At 40.8% G+C, this 27486-nt stretch overlaps 1 protein-coding gene across 7 annotated transcripts in view; it reads right to left on the minus strand.

Moving 5' to 3' along the window:
- Nucleotides 1-1990: 1990 nt before the first annotated feature.
- The window catches only part of TMEM68 (transmembrane protein 68), a 32093-nt gene continuing 6597 nt past the window's right edge, over nucleotides 1991-27486 (minus strand). The window contains exons 1-7 of one of the 7 annotated variants that reach the window (XM_031441617.2): nucleotides 26968-27165; nucleotides 26777-26876; nucleotides 17238-17405; nucleotides 14496-14689; nucleotides 8601-8661; nucleotides 6741-6880; nucleotides 1991-3374 (exon numbers count right to left, since the gene is read on the minus strand). In XM_031441617.2, coding sequence (XP_031297477.2) covers nucleotides 3270-3374; nucleotides 6741-6880; nucleotides 8601-8661; nucleotides 14496-14689; nucleotides 17238-17405; nucleotides 26777-26876; nucleotides 26968-27021 — 822 coding nt within the window. In that variant the 5' untranslated portion in view covers nucleotides 27022-27165 and the 3' untranslated portion in view covers nucleotides 1991-3269. The other 6 variants (XM_031441615.2, XM_031441620.2, XM_064480819.1 and 3 more) reach the window with 6 other exon arrangements.

The raw sequence follows: 27486 nt of genomic DNA on the forward strand, positions 1-27486 counted from the left end.
GGGACTCCCTTCCCCAACATTTCCAAGTTGCGTGCCCCTCACACCCTAGCTCTGACCATGTCACCATGCCGCTGCTCCCCCATGTTAGTGAGAAGGCAACAAGCATGTAACAAATTGTGTCCTAGCCAACTGATCCCCACATTAGTCAGTATATGTAAGTTGCAAGTAATAAAAAATTCTATCTAAATAGGTTTAAATAAGAGAGAAAGTGATTGGTTCCTATAACCGGAAGCCCAGAGCTAGAATGGCATTGAGCGTTGACTTAGTCTAACAGCACCATCTTTCTTTCCCCGCAAATCTCTCTGCTTGGCTTCCTCTGGTGTTGGCTTCATCCCAGTCTGGGAGTGACAAGCTCACAGCAAATCCATGGCTCATATCCATGTGAAATAAATCCAGACCAAAAGAGAAAGGCTTGTTTCCAGGAGCTCACCCAGAAAAAAATGAGAAGTTTCCCAAAGGTCCCAGCTCACCTCTACTTCCGTCCCCCAGATCACAATGATTCACAAATCAAGAGCATGGCATTAATTTTAGACCAACTGGACACCCCTGGAACTTCAAGTGCCTTTAGCATCCCCTGAGACACACGGACTTCCTGGAGAAGGGAGGACAACTGAATACAAAGGGTTCTGCTAGGATTACCTTTACAGGAAAAAAACCTGGTGGGCACTTGGCTAAACCAAGTGATCAAAGTTACTCATTGCTAATAACACAAACCAGCATTGTGTGCCTCCTGACATGACACACTGGAAAAGGTGCACAGCGTCATTTATGCAATGTTTCCAGAATAACGCATCACCTGAATCCAATCATGATGAAATATCAGAGAAAACCAGCTTGGTTACCTACCACATAGCTTGTCTTCTCCAAAAATGTCCATATCATTAAAAGTAGGGCTTGGGGAATCATTCCAGATTAGAGGTGACTAAAGAGATAGGAAAACCAAATGCAGCGTGTGGTTCTGCTATGAACCATGCATCAAGAGGAAAAATGCAAAGATTACTGAGGCAACGAGTGAAACTTGAATCCAGTCTTAAGATCAGATAAGACTATTATGTCAGTGGAACACTTCCTGCCTTGGATCATTGCTCTTTGGTGCCGTAACTGGATGGCCCCATGGTCAAGCATGAAGATAAGGGATGCGGTATCTGCATTCACCATCACACGATTCAGGAGAAAAAGTTGATAAATAGATAGATGGGGACAGAGGAGAGAGAGGGGACGAGGGTGTGTGAGGAGAATAAAACAAACGTGCCGCGACAGTGTGGAAGCCAGTGAGGGTCTCTGCGGTACCCAGCACGGTCATTGCAGCTTTTCAGCAAATTTGAAATAGTTCCAAAATGGTAGCTTTTTAAAAAGGGTCTGAAAGATTTCCCATAAAGGGCCACGTTCATGCTTCCCTGGCCTCCATCACATTCTGACTTGAGGAGACAGCTTTCGAAAAGGGTCAAGGGCACCCCGCCCCCACCCCCCCTCACATCCCTGCGTTCAGCCGCATTCCCTCCTTCTTCAAGACGGCATTTAAATGCAAACAGAAAAGATAAAGCTCTTGCCTCAAATCAAACAGGAAGCCTTCCTATTAATCTGGGCATCAGAGAAGAAAAAAACATTTTAAGTAAAGCAATAAAATTTAAATACTGTAAAAAAAAAATAATAATAATGGCTTTTGCTATCCTTTCTTCAGGTTTTCAAACCCAATAGTTGCCAAAAAATACTATCCTCTTCATATTATGATTATTTATTCAGTCACTCTGGAAATACTGATGACTTTTAAACAAACATTGCTCACTGCTAGCGGGAAACAAGCTGTAACATCACTAGTTGACTCTTCATTGAAAGTGAAATTAAAATATGTTTATTACATTGGAAAGTGAGGTCTATTCATTGTGGCTGAGATCGATGAATATGACGGTAGGTGAGAAACATCTAAACAGGAAAACCAGAAAATCAGTTTAAAATAAGGAAATGTCACATATGCAATTTTACAAGAAAATGAACTGTAATTCAGCATTACTTTTATTTTTATGCTGCTTAATTTTATATACATGACATCATACAGACATACGTGTTATACAAAAGTCTCTAAAAAATCCAAGTAATTTAATATCTAAACATGGGACAGGGAGATACTGCATTTGATTCCTGTTACTATTCTGTTTAAATACTTTTTAAAATTCAGATTTCAAGGAGACAACAAATCAAAAGCCATTAATTTTTCAGAAAGCTTTGTGTTCACATAAATTCATCATTCAAGGATATTTTTATTGAAACAATAAACCATCCGCCTGGTTGCAAAGTCACACTGAATGAGCCAGGATGTCGTGCAAGAGGAAGGCTTCCTCTCTCTGCTACAGCAGCCCAGGGAGTCAGCTTCTGACGCGTGAGAGGCCGAGCACAGCAGCGGTCTGCGACCTCACACTATGAAACGCCGCCTCACAGGGCGGACGAGGCGCGGCACACCCCGCGCTGCTGGTCCACGGATTCTCGTCAAACATGTAACACTAAAAGTAACAATGACTGGAAGTTTTACATTTCCTAATTTCTTTTCTATTCAATTTGAAAACAGTACATCTTTTTCGTTGTGCTTGGCAACCTGACATTACACCTGAAGGAATAATTTAAACATCCTCTGGACAAAATATATACATAAACCTGTAAAAGATCTTGGTGTTATTTAACTAATTGAGTCATAATTTTGGTTCTATAGTTATCAATTGCAGCAAATATAAAGAATTTAAAACAATATTCCTCACCAAAGTATTAACATGTTTTAAAAAAGTGAATTGTTGAGGCACGAAAAACATTATGTGATTTACCCAAGGTCACAAAAGGAATGAGGGGCAGATGAGAGAGTGTCTTTTTCCTAACTTAAGTGTCTGTACTAAACCCTAGGTTATGCCATCATTGCAAAACTGGCTCATTGCAGGAGGTAACAGAAATTAGAGGCATTATTTAGGAATGTTCGTTTAACCTAAATTGCTGTTATTAACAAACTTAACTTTAAGGATCTATGTTTATCATACATTATTAGGAAGTTATAAAGAGAACCATGATCATTTTCTGAACGACTAGGCGTGTAGTGAGTTATGGTTTCAGTCTGACAGTTGATTGCAGAAATGCAACTGACAATACAACTTGAAACAAACAAGTTCAGCAAAAGATGCTTATTTTTAACATGATTTTTTAAAAAATACTAATTATAGAACCTACAAAATTTAGAAGAGTGTACTTTTTTGCACAAACATATTAATATAAATGTATTAAGTCGTCTTCTAGCTGATCTTTCGTTTCCGATGAAAACGCTCCAGCAGAGCACTCATGATGTTTCCTGGTATTCTTTGGTGCTTATCGATCAAAGCTTGAACAGCATCCTTCGTCTATTAAGAAAACAAAAGAGAAGCCATGATCCTTTTTGTTCTCAACATAGGTGTTTATTTTGTGAGGACTTTGACACACTACTGCTTTCAAGAAGTCCTCCCTAACTTAGCACCCGTCTCTCCTGAGAATTAACGACTTCCTTCTCGTACACCCACAGCGTATCTCTTATATTTACTTTATTATGCTTGAATTACAGCTACTGTCCACATGGAGACTTCCTGCACCAGACTGTAAGCGCCTTAAGACACATCTTAGCATTCCTCTAGCACTGAGCACAGCAATGCCTTGCACGCAATAAACACTAAAAAGAACCAAAGGAAAAAGATCAGAGGGAAAAAACAGTAGGGAGTCTTCTGGGAGGCAGATGGAAGTTTCGCTCCTTTCCAGCCATTAACAAACTTCCACATACTTTCCTCTCATCAGCATACGCACCGATTACATCAGGCAACGTGAAGGGAAAAGTGAGAAAAAACTCTCCATGAGCTGACCTGCTTCAGCCCTTTGCACCAACGTCTAGACAGCTTAACAGGAATTTAAATTAAGTCATAGCAATGGAAAAGCCAGTTAGGGTATATCAAGAACCCTTCTAACACTATTTGTTTCCCATTAAGTTCATGGCACATTTCAGCAATTTTTACTTTTAAGTCAGTTTGTGGCTATCTAAAAAAACGCTTTATTTCATATACACATTGTAATTCAGTGCGCATGCGTGCGCACACACACACACACACACACACACACACACACACACTCCCTCCTTTTCAGATGCTAATCCTTCACTGAGCCTCCTTTTCACAAATCCTGGACCTTCCCTCTTTTTAAATATAATTAATAAATCCTAGCCCAAAGACATATTTTAAAAATCTGTCTCTCTAAACCACAAGTTTTTTTAATCTGTGAAATGAAAACTTATTAGACGGATTATATGAAACTGAACCCACATCTTCCAGTATTTAGCACAGTGATCGACACACAGGTTGTGTCCTGTGAAGTGGATTTTTTTTTTTTATTTTATTCATTCATTCAGAAAATACTAGGTGCTTTGGAAGCTATCGCATTAGGGAAACAAGTGTCTAGTCTGAAGGAGCTCATCACTTAATAAGCACAATCAAGCAAAAGAGGTTAAACCGTAAGATCTCTGTGAGCTGTGCCATCCGAGGAGTGAGACCAAGGCATCCTTGGTGCCCTGATGGGCATGACCAGAAGGGCGTGTGACTGGCATACCGTTCGGTCTGGGTCTCCCAGGACCAGTAAGATCTCAGTAACGGTGAAGAAAGGAGCACGAGGGGCAAGACCACGGGAAAACAGCTAAGGAAAGGCTGGAGCTTCAGGGGTGTCCCCACGCTGGGCAGTATAAGGCTTATGAAGGGAGTTAAGTACCAAGTGAAACAGTACAGACTCTGTTCAGTATGAACTGCGGTGTCAAGGAAGGACTTCTGGGTGGAGAAGTATCAGGGCTCTGCATGAAGGACACACATCTCTGGCAAAGATCACTAATGACCCCCTTTTGTCACTAAATCCACCGGACAGTCTTTTAATCTCACGTGACCTCTCGGTCCCCATCGATCCTGTTTCTGGAACTCTCACGCTGGAGGGAAGGCTTGGTTTTCAGGCCACCCCTTTCAGTCTCCTTTTGCGGATTTCTGATCCCCAAGTCCGGCCCTGATTCACTCCTCAAGGGCTCGGTGCTCTCAGCCGTTCTCACAGCTTAGCTACCGCCCGTTTGCTGGTGACTCTCCAGATCCTGCCTCCAGCCTGTCCCACTGTTTCTTTGTTCACCCTCTTCCCCCCGCCCCGAGCCCCCATGTCCAAGTCACGCCCGTCTTTCGAGGCCTACCTCAAAGGCCCTCAACTCCAGGACGCCTTCCCTCGTCCCTCCCGCACAGAGCAGGCTGGGCTCCTTCCCTCCCGGGCTGCTCCTGGCCTCACTCAAATTCAGCCTCCGCGTTCCTACTAGCAATCTTTCCAGAAGCCAACCTATGACATCATTCACCTTCTTTCAGCAGCTACAACCCCTGGCTTTCAAGAAACAGAATCAATTGTACGCCTTCACCGCCCAGACCCTCCTACGTTTCTCTCATCTTCTGTAAATAATGTCCCTTCAGCTAACTACCCTCTGCTCCGCAAAGGTTTTATGTGGTTTCGCCATTTCGCGTGGCCGTGCTTTATACATTCCGTTCCCTCTACCTCGTTACTCTTTGTCCAGCTCATCCCTTTCAAGACTGAACTCAAGCATCACCTCCTTCAAGGAGGAGTCCCTGATTGAATTTAGATGTCTTTCCTTTGTGTCTCCCTAATAACCTAAGACAGCAGTTCTCAACCAGCGGAGATTCCGTCTCCCAGGGGACACGTGGCAATGTCTGGGGACATTTTTTACTGCCACGATGAGTGAGGTTTAGGATGAACAGTGCTGCTGGCACCCAGTGAGTAAACGGCCCCACAGCAAAGTATCAGCCATGCCCTGGTTGAGAAATCAGGCCACGAGTGCACCACTGTGGTCACACGTCACCTTATGAACACTGATTTGGTTACGCACCTCCCAGCCGGGGTAGCAGCAGTAGCCAGCGTTCACCGAGCGCTTAACCGTGGGGCAGACGCTGCTCTAAACCAGGAACTGAAGCGACCCCGTGCGGCCCTCAGGGATCACTCCGGAGTGGGCACCGCGCTCTCCCCTGCTCCGCAGGCTGGGGGAGCGAGGTGGGCTGCCCGAGGTCACACAGCCAACCGACAGTGGCGCCGGGAACCACCTGACTTCATAACCCACACTCTTAAATACTAATCCATTTTCCTCCCAAGATATTTCTACCAGACAAAAACACTTTCTTCCTTTTCATGGAGGAAAAACTTTTTCCTTCTGAACATCACTTAGGAACCTTCAACCTCGGCATGACTGGCGTTTCAGAAGGAGTGGTTCTCTGTTGCAGGGGGCTGTCCTGTGTGCTGCAGAACGTTTACCAGATCCCTGGCCGCGACCGCGGAACGTCAGTAGCATAACCACCCCCACGTCCTGTCCATCATGACAACAAAAAATGTTTCCAGGCACCATCAGATGTCCTCTGGGGGAGAAACACCACTGATCCAGAACATGCTTACAGAATCAATTAATTAACCTTTAACATCATAACTGAAAGTAAAAATATGTCCTAAAACTAAGAAAGAAAGAATAATTTACCTTAGCGGGGAGGGTATAGCTCGAGTGGCAGAAAGCATGCTTAGCATGCATGAGACCCTGGGTTCAATCCCCAGTATCTCCATTAAAACAAAAACCTAATAATAAATAAATAACTAGACCTAATGACCCCCCCAAATTAATTAATTAATTAATTAATTAAAAAGAAATATTGGGGAAAAAAAGACTAGTTCACCTTTTCAGCTAATTCTTCTGCTGTTATCTTTGGATCATATGGAATGGGGTCACCTAAATAGGTGCGTAACTTCACGGGAAAACCTCCATACATTGGAGCAAATGGATAGCGGAACTTTTCATAAAGCCACCGAAATAACCCTGTTTGAAAAGTAAACAAAATCATTTTAATTGGTTAAATAATCTGAGCATATAATTGAAAACTTTCAAATCAATTATGTAAGACTGAGAGGAAGGCGGCAAACATTATCACCTCCTGGCAGTTAATACAATATAGTTTTTTTAAAGATGAGCTTTTCATCGATGGTAACAAATGTCCCATGTTAATGCGGGATGCTAATAACAGAAGAAACTGAGGGGGTGGGGGGTTTACGGGTACTCTCGGTGCTTTCTGCTCAACTTTTCTATAAACCTAAATATGCTCAAAAAAATAAGGTTCATTAATTAGGGGGGGGAATGAGCTTTTAAAAACGTAAGAATTTTAAAACCAAACCAATTACTATTATTGCAAAACACAGGATAAAGACTGCAACAAAAAGCTGAAACTAAAAAGTCTAGACTTACAAATATGTGACTTACGTGAATGAAAGAAAAAATGGAAGCATAAAACAAACTCCAGTAAACAGGAGACTAACATGCGCCAATAAACTAAAGACCAAAAACATAAATTAGGAGAAAGACTTGTTAATGCTAATGACCAAGTATGAAATGTAGCAAAATTAAAAATGGTAATAGCAAAATAAACTGATGAACTAAAACTAAGTCTAAAAAACAAAAATCCAAAAAAGGCAAGCATTGTGGAATACATAATTGTAAACTGCACTGAAAACTTAAAACACTGTTTACCTATGGAAATACAGAATATTTCACCCAATGTAATACTCAGAAAAATCACTACACACCTATTTTTGAGATATTCAACTTCTAAAGTGAAATAAATTTAAAAAGCAGTCAAAGAATTTTAAAACCACTTTAAAGGTAAAGAAACAAAGTTAGGAACAGCTCCTGGTATGCAACTTGAATTCTAAAGAAATGATCCGAGAGAAAATTAGAAGAAATAATTACACAACAAAAATTAAACATCGTCTCAATCTGCCTCTCCATTTTAAATTTGAAAAAAGAGACCTAAAAAACAATATCAACAATATACCACCATTAGACAGAAAAGAAACAGCAGAAGTTTAAAGTTTTCGGGAGGGGATTTGTATGTGGCTAGCTAAAGATATAAAATATAATCAAATATAATAGATATATACCATAAGGTACAAAACAACCTACACAAATTTCAAAATAAAAGAAACAAAAGAGACACTGCAAAGAGAAAGCACATTTTAAAAGCTTATTTTATTATCAATAAATTAAAGGTAAGCAAAAAACCTTTTTGATGTAAACCTATCCCGCCCCCACAAAAAAGAACAAGCAGCAACAGAAATAAACTAAAGCGAATGAAATCTCCTCAGACTGTTCATCTTAACTCAATATTTTATTGTCACCCATTTCTAAAGCTGTAATTTCTTTAGGGATGAGTCCAAAAGATAGTTGGGTAACATGTAAATTTGCTCTAAACCTCAACAATATGGCTTAAATTAGAAAATTCAATCTGTAATTTTAAAAGTCCATGATAATTAAGCTTCAGTATATACATGAGCGTCTTAACAAAAATCTAACATCCAGAACTTCCATTACTTAGAACCAGTTATCACCGAGGCTTTAGCTAGAAAAACATCTAAACAGTTACCTGCATTACCTGAAGTAGTAATTCAAAAGGCTTTTCTCTAGTGTTCAAAAGCCCAAATATTTAAAATATTACATTCTAAATATTACATTATAATTAGAAAAAAACATATGAATCAGAACTTACTTGTTCCTCCAAGTGATCTAAATCCTTCTCGAATATTTTGTGTAAACATGGGAATAACGGGCTAAAGAGAGAATTTGAATTGAAAAGTAAACATATTAATTCATTTGATGTCTCCATTGAGCCACTAATGCAAACTTCTGAGGGCCCATTTAAGATGACAAAAATAAGGTGTTTTAAAAATAAATATACACTTTTATCACTAGTGTGATTTATCAGACTTAAGTTTAACTTGATCATATTTAAAAATACAAATTGGAAACACTACCCTCTAGTGGTAATATATAATATTTCATTTACCAGCTTTCCTATCATTCCACATGAACTCTTGAAACTCAAAATAAAAATGAATCATTAATTTCATTAATTAAAATGAATGTGATAATTAAACTGGTTTTAGTGGGCTGCTGAATAGTATGCCCGCTGAAGAAAGTTACAAGACAGAAATTCTCTCTACGGGGAAATCTATATAAATTTAAATGACAAGCTTTGGTAAGATGCTGTCATGGAATTAGTGAAACACTTTTTTTGTGAGCTTACTAAATCTAAAAATGTTCAACATCAATGAAAAGTAAGTATAAGACTCAACACCAAAAAAGAAGGGAAAAGCATATACATAAAAGAACTCTTTATATCATTAATTTGGGAGGACACCTGCTCAAGTTCATGGTTTTTATTTTTTCATAAAAATCAATGATTAAATATGGTTTTTTTTAATGGAGACCTTATCTAAATGTCATAAAACAACGGGTAAAGTAACAAAGGATCATGTAAGGAGGTTATGCCACTGTGAAATTGAAGTAGATAAAAAATTGAATGAAACACTTTAAGATGTACACAAAATAGACTGAATTAAATGATGGTTTAGAACAGATAACACTGGAGGGGAACAGTAAACATCACTTCACTTACAGTCTGCCACCAGCATCTGCCTGATACAGACTCACCTGCCTTAGTGAGCAGGGTTTGAAACACTTAAGTAAGTGACATTTAAAAAGCCACTCCTATTCAGCTTTGGACAGAAGGAAAGAGGCTATATGGGTACAGCTTTCTTCATAAGACTTTTTCCAGAGTATATAAGCAGCTCATACGACTTAACAAGAAACAAACAAAGAACCCAATCCAAAAATGGGCAGAAGACCTAAACAAGCAATTCTCCAAGGAAGAAATACAAATGATCAATAGGCACATGAAAAAATGCTCAGTATCACTAATTATCAGAGAAATGCTAATCAAAACTACAATGAGGTATCACCTCACACCAGTCAAAATGGCCATCATTCAAAAATCCAAAAATGAGAAATGCTGGAGAGGCTGTGGAGAAAAGGGAACCCTCCTTCACTGCTGGTGGGAATGCAGTTTGGTGCAGCCACTGTGGAAAACAGGATGGAGATTCCTCAAAAGACTAGGAATAGACTTACCATATGACCCAGGAATCCTGCTCCTGGGCATATATCCAGAAGGAACCCTACTTCAAAATGACACCTGCACCCCAATGTTCATAGCAGCATTATTTACAATAGCCAAGACATGGAAACTGCCTAAATGTCCATCAACAGATGACTGGATAAAGAAGATGTGGCATATTTATACAATGGAATACTATTCAGCCATAAAAACCAACAACATAATGCCATTTGCAGCAACATGGATGTTCCTGGAGAATGTCATTCTAAGTGAAGTAAGCCAGAAAGAGAAAGAAAAATACCATATGAGATCGCTTATATGTGGAATCTAAAAAATAAATAAATAAATAAATTCAAAACAGAAACAGACTCACAGACATAGAATACAAACTTGTGGTTGCCAGGGTGATGGGGAGTGGGAAGGGACAGACTGGGATTTCAAAACGTAGAATAGATAAACAAGATTATACTGTATAGCACAGGGAAATATATACAAGATCTCGTGGTAGCTCACAGCGAGAAAATTATTTGACAATGAATATATGTATGTTCATGTATAACTGAAAAATTGGGCTCTACACTGGAATTTGACACAACATTGTAAAATAACTATAATTCAATAAAAAAAAGTTAAAAAAAAAAAAGACTTATTCCCTCACATATGCTTAACTGACCATTTATTTACGGTCTCTCTCCCTTCACTAGAAGGAAGACACCCCCAAAGGCAAAGACATTGCTTTGTTCACTCTTGTATCTCCAGTGCCTGGAACAAAGTAGGTGCTAAAAGAAAGTGTGATGGATGGACGAAGCAGAGAGAAAGTGCTTCCAATGAATTCGTTTGTATTCTGTGAACACAAAGGGCAGGGAACAGGCGGCAGCAAGCTTAACGCCAGTCAGGACAGAGCAAAGCCAGGCAAGGAGAGGCAGTCAGATGAAGAGGTTTTGGTGGAGTTAATTCATAAAGCTAACACACCTAAGACAAAGTAGACAGACCCCTTTGTGAAAAATTCAAATTATGACCTAGGAAACCATAAAATACAATGCTGTAAATAAAAGGTTGCTGTAAAATAAAATGATGGCTGAAATCCTAATGTTTCAAATAGTTCTACAGTGTCTTTAGAGTCAAGAACTTAAGATGCCAAGAAGGAACAGAGAGCTTTCAGCTCCCGTCTACACCCACTCTGCCTCTCTGACGGGTGCTGCTCGGTTTTTGTGTACTGACTGGCATGACCCCCAAAGTCTGCACTCAGGTCTGCACATATCATCCTTAAATGGCGACCTCTCCAGAAGCTGGACACTTCTAGAAGACACTAAACAGGAGAAAGGTGACCCCAGCAAGCTCAGGATCCCAGGTGGTACTCTGGGTACCTGGCTTCTGAATTTATACTCAAGGGTGCAGCCCTACAGCGACAAGCATCACCTCACGACGGCTTTGCACCGTAGCACAATTATTCATTCCTTTCTTTGTGCACACTTGGTATAGCAAGGCACCTGCATAAGTAACCTAGAATTCAGTTCTGCTTACACGTGTACATGTACCAGGTACGCGTGTGCACATGTGAGAAAGAGACAGAGAATGTGCATTTCGTTAAAACTAATTCTTGGGGAAGCAGATTAACATGGTCTTGGAGTCTTAACTTTGCCAGTAAAATTTAAGTGGGAACCACTGGACAAGTGACCAGCCATGTCTAAACCTCAGTTTCTATGTGTATGAAATGGGGACAATAATAATTATCCCACCTCAAGGCGTTTTATAGACTGAGTTAATACATACAGTGTTATTGAAATGAATGCTATTTTGTTTTATATCCGTTACGTGCTTTCCAGTTAGAGTAAATGGGCTAATTTTCCCCCCAACTCACTGAGATGTGAAGTTACCTAAAAATTCTTAACGAAGTCATCATTCTCAGGAATTCACACAATGAGAATGATTTATGTCGTATCAATAAGCCTGTAGCTTTCAGATAAACATTAAATATCTTCTACCAATATTTTATGAACTTCCACTGACAATCTAGATTTTTTTTTCACTTGTTTCCCTTACTTAGCCACAACTTAAACGTCGTTAATCCTACAACGATAGCCTTAAGGCTTCGCTCAAGGTGCATGATAGTTCTGTGAGACCTGAGAACGGCTTTTCCAGGTAAGTTACTCGTGCCATTTACAACTATATCCATAAAGGACTGGAAGGCGTCCCTCGCTTTCTGGGAGGCCCCTCTTATCCCGGGGTCCGCGAACTCACTGTGAGATGCCGTCCGGTGCTGCAACAGCACTGGCTGCCTGCGGTCCTGCCCTGCCAGCTCTGCTCTGCTTCTGCCTTGACCCGATCCCTCCATCCCTTGGTCTCTCTGTGCCTGAGTTTCCTCATCTGCAGTGCTGGAAAAATTACATACGCCACCTACTGGCTGCGTAGCAGTACCAACTGGAAGCCTTTAAAAGCCCTAAAAAAAACAGCTGGGGGTGGTACAAGATTATCAATCTTAGGCTATTTTGTAAATCAGCGTTAAAGAATAGTGTTTATAAACTTGTAAAAGACTGCTTATTCAATTTTCACAAGTTTTGAATAAAAACCTTAAATTATCTAGATGATCTTAATGAACTATCTAGAAACTCAAGGATTGGTAAAAATAATTTCTTTCTCTTTTATATAGTTTCTTTCTTTCAAGCCTTCTTCCAGGCAACGTCCCTTAAAATTGTAAACTTGAGGATGAGGAATTAGAATCCCATGATCAATTTATGTGATTCCAAATCTACTTTATATGTCATTTTTATCTTAAACCTTAGAAGAATTCATTCTCTCAAAATACAAACCTGAAAAATTGAACTGTCTTTCCTTAAGTCTCTAGCTTGAATCATTGCTTTAGTGCACACTGCACTGATTACCCTTCATCCCTGAACAGCTGGGCGTGCTCATTTTGTCGTCTATATTATTCCCACAATCTAAGGCTTTGTTTTCTACCTTAGTACATAAGACGTTTTGGAAACTAAATGGGCTATGTGTTAATTTTCTATACCACTAATGCAATTAACATAGACTTAAATTCAAAGGACTCCCTTCTTGTAATGTTTAATATTATGTTTAAAAAAATCAGTTCAACAAATACAGACAGCCTAGCAGGTGCCAGTTATTATTCTAGGAACGGAGAATATTACGAGGTGGCTTTCTCCTCAGGGAATTTGCAGTCCACTGTAGGACAGCAGTGTGTAAACTTGTGCGCTGTCCATTATTAAGCACTTGGGCAAGAACCCACCTTACACCAAGGGCACATTATTAAAGCACCTTAGGGCAGCTCAGTGGCAGAGCACATGCTTAGCATGCACGTGGTCCTGGGTTCAGTGCCCAGCACCTCCATTAAAATAAAACAAAAAAATTAATAAAACATTTTTTTGCACCACTTACTTACAGGGGTTACATATAAGTATGTACAGCAGCTAATCGAGATCAATGCGTTTTATTTTATAGTAACTCCACAATTAAAAACTAAAGAGAAAATGTCCATTCTTCTTCAAGTGCTGCTCTTGGGTTAGAATGAGTCATCTATAATCTTTTCCTGCTTAATCAAAAGTGTGTATTTGGAAGATAAAGAGGCAAGCTAAAGGTGCAGGTTGGTCTCTAGGTGACAGTAATGGAGACACAAAAACACAGAAACGTGGAAAGCACAGGCAGCAACCTCTAACTGGCCTGGAGAAAGAAAACCACCGTGACAAGCACTATGATTTCTTTTTCTGATAAGACAATATAAAATGAAAACAGACAGAGAACAAAGAGGAGCATTCCGTAAGTAACAAGTAAGTGTCTCATAGCATAAAGTACAATACGGAGACCAAAAAGCTGAGAAGACTTTCCAGAGCAAAAGAAAAGGGCAAACACGGCGTTCACGCTCTCCAGTCTACCAAGCAGAATAATTACAGTGAATCCCAGAGGAGCACTTAATTTTATTGAGAAATTCACTTGTAAAGTTTTTTAAAAAAATCTGACTTACATCGTATCTAGTTCTCACCTTTATTCATCCTATTAGACAGCAGATCACATTTGCTGATGAAACGACACGAGCCATGCACTGAGTTCTGTTGTTAAATAAGTTGGTCACAGATACAAGAATTGTAATGAAACCCGCCAACCAGCATCACCGAAATAAGCCAACTTAACTGAACCAAAGGATTACAATACACAGAACTGGACTGATTATACTTGTGGGGAAAAGTATAACTGAAGGAATATCAAAAATTTTATAAATTTGATTAAAAGAAGCTAGATTTTGAAATGTAAAATACAGCTTTGCTGGACATTTGCAAATTTCCAGATTGGTATTTTTTGTGAAGATGGCTTCCCACGCACAAGGAATATTTCTCTGTTGTCACAAGGGTTACATATACTAATTTTTAAAGGAGTGCAGTGGCAGTATCTACATTCTTACACACTTCGGCTGTTCAAGCATTTATTCTAAAATCGACCTAGCCTTCCTTTAATGATTACTTTTATACAACTCACCACTTTTGCATCGATTGCAACCTGAGCGAAGCCTTTCCGATTGCCCCAAACAATGTTATAGGTTTCATCGCTGATTAGGGCTTCTCGAACTCCGCCTGGTGAGATAGCTAACAAGTGACCACTCCTCAGGATTTCAACACATTTTTCTCTTGGTCCATGGAGAGCACAAAATACATCAAGTAATAAACTAAACCCTGTAAGAAACATTAGCATGAAGATATCTCTTAAGTACTTCTTGTCCCATTCTTCAAGAGCAAAAATCTACACAATGTACTATCTATGCTTAAATCAGTAAATTCTTTTCTTTTTCACTTTTTTAAACCAACAAGAACTCTGAAAGTTAACATACGATTAACATTGCTGGTAAAGTAATAGCTCTGTCTTACTGATCACCTCCTTACTGATCGATCACCTACGACTCTGGCTACCTACAGAACTTGTAATCAAAACTCACAAAAACCCTGGAAGATAGGGGCTTTTGTCCCCATTTTACAGACGAGGGAAGTTGGCTCAGAGAGTTAAGAAGCTTGCTCAAAGTCACACACCTATCTAAGGACAGGGCAGAGATTCTGGTCCAGATACATCTAGTCCACAGCTCCTTCCACTGCATCTCCTGGCCAAACTCCGGCCACAGTATTCATTAGAGCAAGCCGAAATGATATGTCATTTATAATCATCAGCAATCACAGACCTAATCTTCCATTAACCCAATAAGGAGAATCACTCAAGAGAATGTGCCCAAATCTGACCAGCCTCGCTCTGCCAAAACTGGCAAGCCACAGCTAAATCCATTGAAACTGAAGTTAAATAATACTAATTCCACAATTAAAATTTTTAAGTTAGTAATAATAGCAATATCATTACGAGTTTTTAATAAAATGAGTGGTTCAGGAACAGCGAATTCCAGTCCTACTATTCCACAGTTTCTCAAATTACAACTGTTTAGGGATGAAAGAAATAATCCTATCAGTAATTAAGTATTTTAACCAAGTCCTACACTGGAACTTTAAAGGACTGATGTTCCTGCATTTTTCCCTTGAGACTGGGAAATACGGGGCTAGGTAGTGAAAACTGAGCAGACTAACCAAACTTCTCACAGGTTTAAGGATCTGAAGCAAGATTACAAATATTAATTATTAAGAAAGCATTTTCATCTTTCATTATATTAAAAGCTCATTGATTTAGCTAGATGAATTCTCATGATAAATGAATAAAAAGGGAAGGCTTAATAAATTACAAGATCATAAAGGGGGAAAATGTTTAAGTCGAATGCTAAACGAAGATATTCACATTCTACTATGTATAAAAAGAAAAAAAATGGGAGCATCCTAATGTTCCATAACTGAAAACTAGTTAAGTAAATATTTTAGTCAGACATTAAAAATGTTCTTTATAAAACATGGGAAAAGGTTAATGCTAAGATTATTAAAAAAAAAAAAAAAAGAACATAAAGAGGGGAGGGTATTGTGCAGCAGTAGAGTGCATGCTTAGCATGCACAAGGTCCTGGGTTCAATCCCCAGTATGTCCATTAAAAACAATAAAATAAAATAAATAGACCTAATTACCTGCCCTCCCAAAAAAAAGAACGTAAAATAGTTTGCACAATATGTGAAAACATGCAAATTAAAAATGAAGCAAAATAAGTCAAAATGATAACTGGATCCATGTTAGCGTGGTAAGTAAGACCGTACAATGATGTTCTTGTTTCCTCTAGTTCCCAAGTTTATTATAAATTGATCACATTACTTTCTAGAGAAAAACTAAATTTACAGCCAATTTAGTTTACACACAAAGTACAATTGGCTTTTTAGTGATGCAGGACACTGGAAACACTGACCACGTCTACGGCAGGCACTAAGGGACTGTTACTTCATTCACTGCCCGGTGTTTATCTGGCCCATGGGTGGCTGTTGCCTTTGTTATTCCAGAGAACGTGCCATAAACTTCCGTGGCTTGTTTCTGGTGACTTAGTGACAGAAGAAAATAAGATTTAATCTCAATGAGTTTACTTTAAAATGATTTTTTAAAATTCTTACCATGTTTGAAATCATTCAGTTAATTAATCTCTTTAAAAAGGTACAAAGCCTTTATGAACATGAATATTAAGAAGAATGTAGTCTTCAGTCTTAGAGTTGTAATTCCACCAGGCAAGTCAAGTATGGGAAGAAACCTAACAGGCTCTTTTTGGACAGGATTTCTGAGGCACTATTATATTATTATGTGAAGACAAAATATATTCTGTCTAATTTTTTAAATTAATTTTGATTTGCTATCAAACTGACAGTAATCAAACTCTAATTACTGGAAAATTAAACTCCCAAATCAATATCTCATGGAAAAATTCTTCATACGAAAAATCAACTTCCTTCTATACCAAAATATAAATTAATTGTTTGGCAAAAGTTACAATTTCTTTTTAAAAATGGAGTTTAGAATTTAACTTTGAAAAATCACAACTAAATACCTGTTAAAAAAGAAAGAACTTAGATAACATTTTTGGCCATAATGTTTCTATTTTGAGATATATTACCTGAACAGCATATATCACCTAAATAGGAGAATGTTTTTATATTTATATGTTTTACCAAAAACGGATGCTCCTAAATTGGAGTTCCAAGTGTTTTACCTAAAAAGGCAAAAAGCTTTTCCAAATGACACTAGAGAACTCAGATATAGACCATCATATAATTTGATCGTGTTAATTAAACATCTTTATGTCACTATCTACAGTGAAAATTTACCTGGAATTTTAAAGACAAAGTGATCGGCTACTACTCGGCAGGTTCTGCCTTTATGGATAAAAATTTTAGCCATGAAATAGTAAAAATCTATGGGAATAGCTCCATGATAAAAAATTATCAGTGCTGGTCCTTCTTCTGGTATTTTTTCCATCCCATGAACTTCATAACCTGTTAGAAAGACAAAATACAGATGCTTACAATATATTTAATATGAGTTTGTTTATACTAAAGGACGACTACTAACTAAGTCAGAAACTCAGATATTTCTTACAGAAGTGCATGAGCCTTCCTGTTTCCATCCACTCCCCCCTCCTCCCGTGCTGAACACATCAGTCCTACAGCCTTTGGGTGGGCCAGACCACAGCAGGTGCCTATGTGGAGGGAGGCCTGCAGTGGGTGTTGGAGCCCAGGCAGGGTGAGGCGGGCATCCACGCAGGGTGGCCCTAGGGACGAGTCGAAGCCCAAACAGTCCTTAGAGCACCCACCCAGGAGAAGAGCCTAGAAAGGGTGCAGGGGCCTCAGTGGGTAAAGGAGGGGTCAGGCTCACAAGCCTGGGGTCCGAGTCTGGTGGAGGGAGACCATGTCTGTGAGTGATGGGGCCCGGGGCGTGATGGGGCCCGGGGGCATGATGGGAGGCTGGTTACATCCAGGGGGACTGATCAAATACGTTTACGTACTGAGGGCAATGGAAACAAGGCCCTACTGCACGGCGGAAATATATACTCAGTATCTTGTTAACCTATAATGAAAAAGAGTATGAAAACGAATATATGTATGTATATGTATGGCTGAGCTATTGTGCTGCACACCAGAAATTCACACAACATTGTAAACTGACTATATGTCAATTAAAGAAAAAATGGGAGTCTGGTTTCTCACTGTCCAGGAAGGTAACCGCGGGAACACAGAAAAGGAGGAAACTGGGATAAGCCCCGTAGCCGTAAGAGAACCTCGCGCCCACTCTAAGGAGGAGAAAAGGCAGCGGGTCAGAAAGCGGAGGTCACTCTCCCAACCAGGTGAGTGGCTTTGCGAGGAGGAGGCAGGTGCCACAATCGTGGGTGAGAAGAAAACCAGAACGTTAACCAGCACTTAGAGACCCAGTGCGGGCGAGCACGCGGGCAGAAGCCCCGGGAGCCCCGGCACGGGAGCTCCCACCCGGGCACCAGCCTTCCCCCACGGCCTCCGCGGGCGCTGAGAGGGAGAGCCAGGCGCAGGGCGGGCCGGCGGCCCAGAGAACAGACTCCCACCCGAGGAGCTTCTCCCGTAAGGGCGAAACCGGGCGCTGGGGGCGGTGCGGGAAATGCTTCCGCGCCTCCTGAGAAAGGGTACCTGCCATTGCCATGTGACGCCGGGAGGCGCAGGGCTCCACCCGCCCCCGCGCTGCCCCACCCCAGTCTCGGGCACAGTCCACGGCGGCCGCGCCAGGCCAGGGGCCCCGCATCCGCCCCGGGCCGTGGTCCCCGGGGCTCCCTGCTGACTTGGCCCCGGTTCGCCAGCACGTGTTTCACAGCAGCCCTGTGCTGTTGGTGGATTTGGGGAACGGGAAGGACTTAAGTAAGAGCCACGCATGCTTCAGGGTGTTCATCACAGGAGCTGGGAAATGACACCGAGGAGGCGACGGGACGTGACGGTGGTTCTGGTCCCACCTGGCCGCAGGTGCGCCACCGCAGACCACGGCCTCAGCCAGCCCTCAGCGAGCGCTCAGGGGCCCGGGGCAGAAGGAGCCTCAGAGAAAAAGCAAGGGTAACGGGGAGGAAGTCTCGGGGGCCGTAGCGGGAAAGGGAACGTCCCTCTGGCCTGACTGCCCGCACCGAACAGCGGCCAGAGGCCTGCCGCTCACACGAGGGAGACCGAGCAGAGTCCCGAATCCGGACACCTGAAACCGTCAGTTTCTCTCCCTATTTTTATCCCTGTTTGATCTGCTAAGAAACGAGCATTTAAAAAATAAAGGCGTTGGTGTACATTTTAGGGCAGGAAATGCATTTCCAAAGTAGTTTATAACGTTTTCACCAGACAGGTTAAATTAAGTGTGGTAACTGATTCTAGTATTGAAGTAATAAACTAGCTGGTAATATTTCAAATGGACTCAAGAGAATGTTTTTGAAAAGTAAATTTAATATTTCAAGATTTTGTATGATTCTATACTTTAACATTTCTTTCCAATGACCTAATTCTAATTCAAATATTCGATTTACTTAGAACAGTCACTGAAGTTGTCTGAAGTTATCAATAGGATACTTGTCCCATCAGATACATTTTCTAAGAAATAAAGAAAACTTCTTCAAGGGAATACACAGAATATTCCTGAGGTTGTCTTTTGTTTTCAGAATACTTTTTTAAAAAAAGACTTGAGAAATGATTGAGCTACTTACATCATATCAAATCACCTGGTTGAAGGCAGAAAAATTCAATCAATCAATTCATTACTGCCATTATTCAATTAGTCAGTTCATTATTGTTTACCATCATTGCGCTTAACAGGAAGCCCAGGTATTCAGCTGTGTCACTTGTAAAGCAGGGGTGTGGTCACACCACTCTTGCTCAGAAAGTGCAAGATCACTCTGGTCACACTGCCAAGGCCTTTTGGGTCCCAACTGTCCATCAAGTGATGTTAGATTCCTTCATCTCTTAAACCTGTCACTTCCTCTTCCCAGCGTTGGTTTTAAACTGTGGCCCCGTCATCTCCTACCTGTGGTACATCAATCCTAGGGGGGTCTGATGAGCAACAGAAGCTCAGAGAAAGTGACCAGGAAGGCAACCATGGCCACTGTCCATCCAACCGCGGTCCAGGGAAGGGAGCCCCAGTATACAGATTTCCAGTAGTCTGGGCACCACCAGTAAGAATGTCTCTACTCCATGGTGAGTGTGGCTCTCTTATTTTATGCCATGAAATACAAATTTTTTTTCTTCCCTGCTCTGCCCAGTAACCACTAAGCACTCTCCAGATTCTCTGGCTTCCCAAATAACTTAGCCCAGTGGGAGAGGATCTGAAGGTCACATGGAGCTCAAGAAGTGTCATCTCCACAGCAATTATTATGTAAATGAGTCAACCGCCTACTGGCTTCAGACAGCAGCATCATGAATCTGGGGATGAGGGTATAGCTCAGTGGTCGCGCACATGCTTAGCAGGTGCAAGGTTCAATCCCCAGCGCCTCCATTAAAAAATAAATTAAAATTTTCCAAGGAAAATAAAGACAGATCCCTTCTAAATTTATTAACAAAAATCCATTTTCAAGGCTATACGCCTACACACTATGGTAAGGTAACAATACCTTCCTTCTGGGTCTTCCTCAGCAAATAGAGCTAAGCTACCTACAAGACGAAGTCAAACTCCTGAGCACAGCCTTCAGGACCCTCCGAACCTGACTTCAGTCTACCTGTCCAGGTTCCTCGTCTCAGCACAAGTGATTCATCTTCTAGTCCTGAGCACCCCTGCACTGTATCCAGTACTGGGTGTGTGTGTGAACATCAATGGTATCCTACTATGACTGTTGAAATGAATCAGTCTTTCTGTTCAACAACAAATCTGGGACATCTACTTGAGAGACACATGTAGTAGTCATGTTTTTTGCGTGATTTTTTTTGATGGCCATGAAGTATTCCATAATGAATTCCTACCATGGTTCATTTAGCCATTTCCTTATTTAGGAACAAGTGGGTTGTTTCTGATTTTTTACAAATATTGTTGCAAAGAACACTCACTTATATGCCTCCTTGTGCTTTGAACATGTGAGTTTATCACTAGATTAGATACAAAGACAGGCAACTCTTGATACGCCCACTTTAAACTATAAAAGATACCAGTAAATTGTTCCCCTGACTGGCTGCATTATGGTCCCTTATCGCATGCATTGAATGAGAGTGCCCATGTCTCCACATTCTTATCCTCTGATATTAAGAAAGTTTAATTTTTGCCAATCTTTTGAGTAAAAATGGTATCTCAATGTAGTTTTAATTCACACTTTCCTAATTACTAGTGGGCTTGTGAATTTGTTGTAATTATTGGCATTTATGTTCAGACCAAGAGCTATGCTGCAAATGACCCCACCTTTTGACATGTCTTTTAGTTACGTCTTTTTGGAACAGCTTTTGTGTGGGTGTGTCTTTTTTTAAGACCTTCCATAGTTGATCATCAAATATTGCCCTACATCTTTTCCTACTGACCTGGAATACCACTTTTATCATTTACTAAATTCATGTTTCTGACTTTTTAATCTGTTCGACCCAATTGTGACAATCGTTTCTTTGTAACAATGCCACGATTTTAATCATTATAAACGTTTGTGTTTTTGATACAATAAGGAAAAACTCCCTTTTGTTTTTTCAAATTTGCTTTCTTTATTCTTAGTCTTCTATATGAATTTTAGAAGTTGATGAAAAAGTCAGAATTGCACTGAATAAATGAGAGGAGACTGAGGGCTGCGGCGTGACAGCTCTCCAGGCCAAGGCTTTCTAGCCCCTTCCTCAACTCTTTTTTGAATTTCATCTGTAAAGTATACCATTTCTCCATAAAATTCTTACAAGTTTTTTGTTAGATTTAGTCTCACGTAGAATCTTTCCTTTCCGTTTTAAAACTTATGGTTGGTGGTATATGACTAGTTACTAATTTTGTGTTTACATTTGCCCATTTCCCTTGCTAACCACACTTACTAGTATTGATAAGTGGATTCACTTGGTTCTTTTCTAATCTTCATACTTATTTCAAGGACCTCCAGGACAATGTTAAGTAGCAGCAGTGAGAGCATCCTTACAGGGGAGGATGTGGCTCAAGTAGTAGAGCACATGCTTGGCATGCACAAGGTCCTGGGTTCAATCCCCAGTACCTACTTACGGGGACTACTTTAACACTTCTCCACTTCTCCACCGTGGGTCACGTCTGTTGAAGATTTCTGGTACATTCCCGTTATTAGGGTGGTACCCTTTAGTCCTCACTTGCTTAGATTTTTTTTTTTAATCGTAAGTATTGAATTTTATAAAACTACTTTCTATAAGACTGACCTGCAAACCTCCTTTCTGTGTGAGTTCTTAGTTCTGATAGCAAAGTTATGCTCCTCTTGCAAAACAAACTGCGGAGCACCACATTTTTCCTACACTTTCAAACAGTTTAAGATGGGCATGATTTGTTCCTCGAAAGTTCAGTGTAACCTGTGGGCTCCAGCCCCTTTGTGAAGGGAGGAGGATACAGACTTTGCCCACTGTTCCAATTTATTTTATGATTATTGGTCTGTACTGTTTCTCTCTCCTTCTTGCCCCAATTTTGATACTTCTCCTTCCCTGCAAAACTGTCTATTTCATTGGATTTTTAAATACAGTGGTGTGAAATGGTTACTCATTTTTTCCCACTCATTCTGCAAAGCCTCATTCCAGTGACTTCCTCCATAAATAGTGCTTTTATTATTGTCTTACAGAAAAAAGGATGAACACTCACTGAGCATTCACATGCCAGGCACTGTACTGGATCCACAGTGATTATCTCACCTGGTCCTCACAGAATCCCTGCACTGAAGAGGAGACCGAGTCAGGAAAGGCCACGTGGCCCGCCCGAGGGCACGCAGCGGTGGGGCAGGCTGCATCCCACCTCTGTCTAGCTCCACAGTCTGTGCTCTTGCCCCACACCATGCCTCCTACTGCAGGACCGCCCATGCTACCCACGTCTGTGACTTTCAAATGCTGGTTGCAATCCATTAATTGAGTTGTGCAATCAACTTAGCGAGTTATAATCAACAATTTTTCTTTTTAAATGAAAGAGTAGAATACAAAATAGAGCAGATCGCTTGAAGAAAGAATATACACTTTTGATGAAATAGCATATAACTGTGTGTATATACTGGGTGGGCAAAATGCACTTCTTGCCAGCAACAACAGTCAAAACTTTGACAGCTTAAAAATGTATCTTAATGTCACAATGAATATATGTATGTTCATGTATAACTGAAAAATTGTGCTCTACACTGGAATCTGACACATTGTAAAATGACTATAACTCTATAAAAAAATGTTAAAAAAAAAGAAACAAAAAAATAATGTATCTTGAAAACACTAGGAAATTTGATGATAATAGGTGCGTGAAGCTGAACTTAGTAACGGCCAAGAGGTAAGTGACGCATCTTAGTGCCTTCCAGGTTACTGGAGAAAGGCGCTCTGTAACGGACAGCCAGCGTCTGCTGCACTTTCAGTGTGTAACAGAAACTATGCTAAGTGCTTTACACAGCTGCACTGAATCCTTACGACAACCCATTTCACAGAAGAGGAAAATGAAGTTCAGAGAAGTTAAGGACCTTGTCTGAGGAGAAAGGTCATTCACATAGTTTTAAGGGAGCACTCCCAAGACGTTTATCAGTTACAAGGTGAAAAGTGGCAACTAAATGGTGGGGAAGCCTAGCAGACACCTCCCTAGCCACGCGCTCAAAGGCACCACCACCAGTGATGAGACACGTCAACATCATGAGCCTCTGACAAAGGCTCGGATCAGGGCACGTCACCGGTGGGATTCTTGCCAAAACTGCGCAACTTCAATCCAATCGCGGAAAACATCAGATCTAATGAGACACAATCCACAAAATCACTGAGCAGTACTCTTCAAAAGTGTGACGGTCACTAAAGACTAAAGCAACGCCACAGACTACAGGAGGCAGGAGAACCAAACGCAGTTCGGGATCTTGGTAAAAGGACACTGGCAGGAAAACGGGTGAGGCCTGAACGAGGTCTGGAGTGGAGCTGACCTGGCACACCGCTGGGAATCGGCTGTGTACGATGGCAACCCCAGGGGAAGCTGGGTGACCAGCAGACAGGAACTCTATGCTATTTTTGCAACTTTTCCGGACTTCTAAATTTTTTCAAAACGAAGTTTTAGAAAATCGCAATTGTTGTGAAAGGAAGGGAGGAGGAGGAAGAGGGCGAAGTGGAGAAAGAGGGGAGGGGGTTGGGGAAGGGGGAAGAGGGAAGGGGAAGGGAAGCTAGGTAACTGTCCGAGGTCAAGGGCTTCCCAGCCAGTATCAGGGAAAAGCCCATTTGCATTCCGGCGGATGGAGGAGTGTTTTTCTCCGTGAAAGGCAGAGGAGGTGAAAGGAAACTCTTACCCAGCTGACGTAGAGTAGGAATATGCTCTCTTGATACCTCAATTTAATTTTCCCCTGAAAAACTTCACTACACATGGTTTAATTTATGGGACCCCTTTGGGGGAATAAAATATGTCCAATTCTTTAAAAAACAATAATAAATATGAAGTAAAAAAAGTCAAAAATAGTTTAAAGGCTGTAAGCAACTCGAGGGTAGGGACTTCACTGACATAATATGTAGAAATGTACATATTTAAGAAATATCAAATTCATGTGTCTTGATGTATTCGAATCAAAGAATTTTTTTTTTAATGACAGAGCACTTATATACAGTGGAGGGTAAAACTTTACTTCAGACAGGAAACACTGGACAGATTCTTGTACGAAGATACTTATAGCAACAAATTACATATAAATAACAGTTCAGTACAGAACTGACTGAACTAGTCACAGGACTGGCAGAGCACCAGACAGCGACCACAAGTCGTGTAAGAAGGCTGAGCGACGTGAAAGCACGAGTCGGCCACACAAACAAAAACCAGCACAAACACCCGGACTCAGCTGTGTGACAAATTTTAGGGGACTATTACTTTCTTCTTTATATTTACTTCATTTGCCACAGTTTCTACAGTGAACATTTTTGTTAGTTAAAAAATTTCTTTGAAGATTCTTTGAAAAGCATAAATTAAAACCAATTTGACATCAACACAAAATCCAAGTAAGCACACAAATGCCTTGTGTATACATGTCACTAAAGAACAGGGTGAAGAAAATCATTTTAAAAAGCATCACTTACCCTAATAAAGTATAATGTTAAATTATTATAATAAAATATTAAAACTGGCTAAGAATATTTTATTTCCTGAGCCATAAGTGCATATTTAAAAATACCTCAGAAAAAGGGATAATACCTCAAAATTACATATTCTCCTACAGAATAAGTTTAACACTTGAATTTATCCAAATTAAATCATGTCCCCTGAAATGTGAATAAACTTCAAATCCCTTACAATAGACATCGTCCTGAAACACAGGGGGCTGTTAGTGGGAGGGGGATTACACCCCGAGTCCCGCAAAGGAGGCCACTGAGCACCTGTGTCACGGGTTTAAAGCAGCGGCCAGCAGCAGCGCACGCAGCACAGTCTGGTCACGGAGCGCCGCGGTGTCACCTGGCCTGGTGTGAGGCGACCACGAGAGGTGCGGGAGCGGTGCTGCCTGGCAAGGGCATTAGCATTAGCTGGTAGACACTAGAAATGCAATACACCGGTGGCACGGGGTTCCCACTTGCAAGCCTGCCGCAGACCACTGCTCTGACCCTGAGTCCCCCAGCGGGGACACACCTGGCCCACAGCGCGGATCACAGGAGCTCAGGCCTGGCCCTGACATCCGAGGCTCTATGCTGGCTCCTTTTCCTGGCTTCCTGGTGTGTCTTGGGCACACAACAACCTCTCTGCTCCTCAGTGTCCTTATGGGAAAACCGTAAAATGGAGATAATACATGGACTCAGTCTAGCGTAAGATTTAAAAGAGCCGATGCATTTGACACCACACAGCGTAGTTAAGTGCTCAAAACAGACTTGCAGGCACATGCTGGATTAAAGTGACAACACATTAGCCTGGTAAGCACGTCGCTGGAGGTCTCTGCTAGCAACAGCCTTTCATTTCAGGGTGCACACCCTCAAGCGTCTATTTCAAAATCTGCCCTTCCTTCCACGTCTTTCTGGGAAACCACCTTGACACCCAAGACCACGGTATAGAAAGCACATCTTTGTTACTCCTATTAAGTCCTTTGTACTTTTTTATAGTCCCAAAACAAAAGAGACCAACAAGGAAGTTACAAAGTGGGAAAGAAAAACACCAAGTCCCTGAAAACAGGCCGCTCCAGGGCAGCATCCACCACGGCCAAGTGAAGAGCCACCACCAATCATTAAATGCGCGTCACAGTCTCTCCAGTGGTGAAGAATGAATATCCTGGAGAGAAACTTATTGCTGACTCAGTTATTCAGAAAGACACAATGATTTCTGAAGTGAATCAAACAGGAAATGGGTAAATTTTGGTGTATCAGTTGTATATAATATTATTTCATTTTTAAAAATCTCTCCACTGAGAAAATCAACCTTATTTTGAACAAAACGGAAGTAAATGCTAAGTAATTAAAGCATCTTCAGAACAGTCTTCCATACTGCTTTAACTAGCCTCTTACTCTTTCAGACGTCTTAAATGTAACCGTTTTCATTTTAGCTTATACTAACAGCCTACACTACCATGTGGTTCTTTGTTTAATGGAAACTAACGTGCTTAGGAAAAAAACCATTTTAAAAAAGACATACATACACACACTGCATGCAGCAGATGACAGGAAACTGTAACCATCCCTTCCGTCGCGCTTTTCAGTGTTTTCTCAACCAGTCAAATGGAACGACGAGGCGGTTTCAGAGCCATGCAACGCACAGGAGCAGCGGTCAACGCAGTTTAGCTTACCGTGCCACACTGCCGCGTGTCCGTCCCACAGGGTCGCCACCGTCTTCCTCGCACCATCCCACAGATTGTGGGAATAAGCTTCTCTTAACACATTCTTCCTCTTATAAATGTGTAAGAAAATAATGGTAAGGTAGAGAAGAAAGATGGTAAAGTAGGGAAGTATTAAAAGTATCAGGGGTGTGAAAACCCACAAGAGGTAGTTGGCAAAGTTCACATAGTCCTCCAGCTGCTCCACACCAAACCATTCTTCAAGCACGTGGATCAGACAGGTCATATAGGGCATGGAGTCCTGTCCTGCACCACAGGTCTGATTTTTGTCTATCATTTTTCTTTAGGTGAAAATGACAAATTCAGTCTCTTTCTTCATCGTCATGGCAGGTCTTTAATTTTGCCACTAGAAGGGAAAAATAATCCAATGTTATTCTCTTCAAGGCTGAAAGGTTAAATGTTGTAGTCCACATAAATACTATGTAGAGCATTCCTTAATCCCCCAAAATGAGATTATTAACGGTTAACCGTGTTGCAGATTTAAATGTTAAAATTATATGGTTTCATTTGTCCACCATGAAGTGTGTCAGTTTAGCTTCTGAAATAACTCACAAGCTATAATTATGAGAGGAAAATAAAGCTGACGAATGAAATTTCAGATTGGTCTTAATAATCAGACTTGTATCTTAAGTGGATCATTCTAAACATCTGTATCAAAATAA

Source organism: Camelus dromedarius, chromosome 30, assembly GCF_036321535.1.
Source record: "Camelus dromedarius isolate mCamDro1 chromosome 30, mCamDro1.pat, whole genome shotgun sequence".
Taxonomy (NCBI): Eukaryota; Metazoa; Chordata; class Mammalia; order Artiodactyla; family Camelidae; genus Camelus; species Camelus dromedarius.